The 5,042-nt window shown below is 22.2% G+C and overlaps 1 protein-coding gene across 2 annotated transcripts in view; it reads right to left on the reverse strand.

The window, feature by feature from the left end:
* LOC101514427 (heavy metal-associated isoprenylated plant protein 47-like) overlaps window positions 1-1,000 on the reverse strand; it is a 3,173-nt gene extending 2,173 nt beyond the window's left edge. For both annotated transcript variants that reach the window (XM_012719299.3, XM_004512825.4), the window contains exons 1-2: window positions 844-1,000; window positions 639-717 (exon numbers count right to left, since the gene is read on the reverse strand). In XM_012719299.3, the coding sequence (XP_012574753.1) occupies window positions 639-717; window positions 844-849 (85 nt within the window). In that variant the 5' untranslated portion in view covers window positions 850-1,000. The remainder of the gene's footprint in view (window positions 1-638; window positions 718-843) is intronic.
* Between the last annotated feature and the right edge of the window lie 4,042 nt (window positions 1,001-5,042).

Consider the following 5,042-nt stretch of genomic DNA (forward strand, 5'->3'; position numbering starts at 1 on the left):
CAAAAATAAATATATATATATATATATATATATATATATATATATATATATTAAGTCAACCCACTTGATTTCCCATATATATATTTTGAAATAATTGAATTCATGAAAAAAGAATACATTAATACCTAATTTATAAAAGTTAATGACAAAAATTTGAATTGAATATCTTGCCTATATAATTTATATCACTATTCTATTTCTTTTAACTCGTGTGAAAAAATGTAGCACATCCAATTTTTTTTTATATGCATATACATAAGACTAAAGTTACAACAAAATCGTTTTATGTGACACGAGGTTTCAGTTAAACTTAAGTAAAAGCATACAAGAATTCTCTCAATTTTTCAAAAGAAATAAACAACTCAAGAATGTAGTTTTTGAGTATATAAAGGCAGATATTCCCAAAATTGGTGATATTAAATAAATATTTATACACAAAATTTTTAGTAGTCTAGATGTCAATTTCTTTTTAAAAAATGAAGATGATTTTAACTTGGAGAACATGAGATTTAATGGGGGGAAATTTGAAAAAATTAATAAGAGAATATTTAAGGAAAATAATTAATAAAATCCAAATCCCCTTGTTTTATCCATTCTACAATGTAAAAAAATAAATAGATATGCATGATGATGATTACCTTTGACTTCAGCAGCTGTTTTAAGTGCTTTGTTTCTGCATTTCTCACAGTCCATATGCAACTTTATAACTATTTTTTGCTGTATTTATCATTTTACATATATACAGCATGTTAAGAAAATTATCATAAAATGAAGAGAAAATAAATAAATAAAATAAAAATTAAAAATAATGATTAATTATATCTAAATGATCAAACCACACACCTTCATGATTGAAACAAACAGCTACTTTTTGCTTTTTGATTTTGTGATTGGAAACAAACAAAGTTTTTCTTGATGTTTGTCCTCTGCTTTGGAACAGAGTGAGTGGTACATAGTCTTTGTTACAATATGAAGTACATATACACAGTTGTCACATTTTGTATTTTTTTTGTCAAATAAAATATTTTTTTTTTATTGTTGTTGACTTGACTCACAAATTAGCTACAATCATCAATGAGTAATTGATAAAAAGAAAAGGATAAAAATAAATTATTAAAGAATTTTGCATAATTGAGGTTGTTGGAGTCAACTCTCTTAATAGTCAGCTTGTCTTGTTTGCAACTAGTTGTTCGTGCTTATAACAAGGAATCATGCTCTTATTATACATTGTAATATTGTACACATGTTTGGATTAATATTCACAAATGATTTTTTGAGTAAATTTTATTTTATAAACATATTTATATTTATAGTTAAAATTGATTTTTCTTTAATGTGATTTATGTTTGAATATATGTTTTTTCAAATATCGTTTTACAAAATAAAATTTGTTTGGAATATATAACGAAACATACATTTAAGCGTGTACTCTCTAAAATAAAATTTAAGTAAAAGTGATAAGTTAAAAAGTTAATGTATCTAATAAAGTATTTAGTTTAGATATATTACTTTTTTAACTATAATTTTTATTTATATTTAATTTAGAAGAAATTTATATTAAAAAATATATATTTTATTATAATACAATGTAAATTTTGTTAATACCAAAATGGATAGAAAGTTTTTTTTTGATACATTTAAACGTGAAATGATCAACACAAAAATATAGGCTAAATTACATTCGCGGTCCCTTAATTTAATTTGAGATAACGTTTTAGTCATTTATATATTTTTTTTCTCGAGTTGGTCCTTTATTTTAATTTTAAGTGACAATTTGATATTTTATGTTTTAAAATGTCAATATTATTGTCCTTTTTTTTTTACAAATATTCAAAAAAATCATCAAATTTTTCAAACAAAACCCATAAAATTCATTATCATCTTCAATAAAATACAAATTTAATCAAATTCATAACTTAAATCTTGAAATAAACTCATATTTTCATTCTTTATTTGATGTTGTTGGAGATGAAAATATGAGTATATTTGAATATTTGAGTTATGGATTTCATAAAATTTTCATTATATTGAAGATGATTATTAATTTTATGGATTTTGGTTGAAAATTTTGATGATTTTTTTGAATTTTTGTATAAAAAAGGATAACATCGTTGAAATTTTAAAACATAAAATATCAAATTGTCACTTAAAATTAAAATAAAGCAGCAACTCGGGAAAAAAAATATAAAGGACTAAAACATTATCTAAAATTAAGTTAAGGGACTATAGATATAATTTAGCTCAAAAATATAATATTATGTTATTTTTGACTAAACGTAGATTTGAACAAAATTAAGTTTGTGGAATTAATTTTTAAGAGAATAAGTATAATGTCAAACTACATTTTACAAAATTACATTTAGGTTGCAAATGAGAAATCAAACATACTATTGTGGTCTAAATATTATATTAATGAGTTTCAAATATGATGGTCTAATTACGTATTAGTACGGTAAGTTTGTTTCACTTATTTTAGTCATGTATCTAATGACATAAATGTTTTTAAAATAATTTGAGAAAATGATTGAAAACAACTTATGATTTATCAATAAATTATTTTAAATTTATTTATAAATTCTTTACATAATTTATGAAAACAATTTATAATTTATAAAAATAATTTTAATTTTTTAATTTTTTATGAAAATGATAATTTATATATAAGCATTTCTCTAATAAATTATTGTACTATAAGTATTTAATTCATTTGCTTAATCAAACACGACTTTAATGTTGTCATAGTCAAACAAAAAGAAATATCCATATGACAAGCAACTTGTACACCATGTTTGCATTATTTAATCCATTATGACAGCAATATATTCAAAGCCAGCAAGCAACTTTTTCTTATTAGTGTATAATAAACTAACATGGCTTTTATTTTATTTTTAGAGGAGTTTATTTTATTTTTGGTAACTACGCATGTTGTAGTTATTATTCTCCTTGTACATTTCATTTTGATTAAAAAAATATTTAATGTAAGTAGTTGATTATTTGACATTTAAAATCTAATAAATTTAATTTATATTTTACATAAAATTTATAAATATAACTTCAATTAATGGAGATTCTTAATATTTGTAAAAACATTTTTTTTTATATACTAGTGATAGAAAGGAGGAATGTGTGATACTAAATTGACAATAGATAGTAACTTGGAGATACAAGAAAAATACATATTTGTTAAAGGTAATTTTTTTTCACTTCTAATATTCTCAAAAACTCTTAAATTGTATTTGAATTGGTTAATCTAAATATATAAAATATATGTCTGAACAAAACGATTCTTGAGATTAATAAGATGACGAGATATGTTTATCCACCCTCTTATTTTATCCATCTATCTCTTATACACTATCAAAATATAAGATTTAATAGTATATTTTATATTATCGAAAATTAAAATTTAATAAAAATGAACAAACATATAGAAATAAAGGAGGATTCACCAAATTTGAACTTCGAAGTAATTGGAGAAGCTTGCAGATGTGGGCCGGCCCAAGAAAGTTAACTCCACATTTGGCCCAATATCAAAAGATGTAGCTGAAAAATCTCATGTCATACTAAAGTTTTGGAAGCTTCTTTACCTTTGTTAATAAAAAGTTCCATGTAGATTTTATTTTTTTTTTTACAATTTTTTTGAGAAAGATAAATTTTATATAGTACGAGAAAGAAAAACACAAATTGCAACTAATTTATCTCAACAGGGGTTTTATATAATTTCTTTTAAAGAGTAAATGTTGATATTGATTTTTTTTATGTGTGAAATAGTGTTATTATAGTATTTAAAAATGTCAAAATTATAGATATATCTTCCAATGCTTTTCGAAATAATTTAATAAATTAAATTGATAAATAAAAGATACATTGTATAATCAAAATGACTGTTTAAAGATACAATTATTATGTTTTTAAGAAGAAAAAAAATTTAAGACGAGATAATTACATTACATTCTAATATAAAAAATATCATACAACTCATTAACCATTTACAAACAAACTGACATTTATGTTTCTTCAATAACACTAACTAAAAATAAAACAAAATATATTTTTATGAAATAATTATAATGTTTATCAATTTTTAAAATAAATCAAAGTCTTTAATAAAAAGAATAAATCAAACCTAACAGATAATTAACATTCATTATATTTTGTGGAGATTTTTTTGTACTAATGATCATTTCCCTAAAAAAAAAAGAAACTCAAATATACCTAATTCCCTATTGACATCATTTTCAACACCTAAATCATCACATTTCATTAGTAATGACTTATAATTAAGAATTAAGTTTGAGATTTTAAATCTAGAGAACATTACTTAAATAAAAAAGAACAAATTAAAAAAAAAAACTGCAAGATCACTTAAATACCAAATAAGCACTACATATATCATTGAACCAAATAGTAATAATATGGTTCTATCATTTAAAAGGGACAACACTACAATAAAAATTCTTCAAAACTAAATGTTATTCTCTTACAAAATTTGAAAGTACTACTCTCTCTAATAGGGAAATTCTTGTCACATTTGGAGCCAGATCCTTTCTTGTTGTTATAACATGGATAAAAGTGTTTTTTAAACTCAACTTCTTCTATAAATATTAATCCTTCATTTGTTGCAAGCCCCTTGATATCCCACTCACTAAATGGATGTGTGGTCTTGTGAGAAATATGAATTTCTCCAACAAAAGAAACCATCAACTTAGCATTTTGTAGAAATCCACTCACTAAATTTCTATGAAGCCTGCATTAATATTAATTAAAAATAGGTTAAAATATTGTTTTACAAACAAATGTTATATATATATATATATATATATATATTAGGAGAGGCATCAATATTAAGGAAAGGGAATATTAAACATGTAACTCTTTCAAGATTAATGGTCAAATGATTAGACTATTTTTTGAGAAATATGTTAAGATATAAATTTAAACCCCTTAAATATAAATATTTTCGTATTTGATTCTTATAATTTTTTCGTTTGCATCCATGTAAAATACAATATTTGTTTTTGGAATCTAATCAAATTTTAAAT

This window comes from Cicer arietinum, chromosome 8, assembly GCF_000331145.2.
Source record: "Cicer arietinum cultivar CDC Frontier isolate Library 1 chromosome 8, Cicar.CDCFrontier_v2.0, whole genome shotgun sequence".
NCBI classification, from domain to species: Eukaryota; Viridiplantae; Streptophyta; class Magnoliopsida; order Fabales; family Fabaceae; genus Cicer; species Cicer arietinum.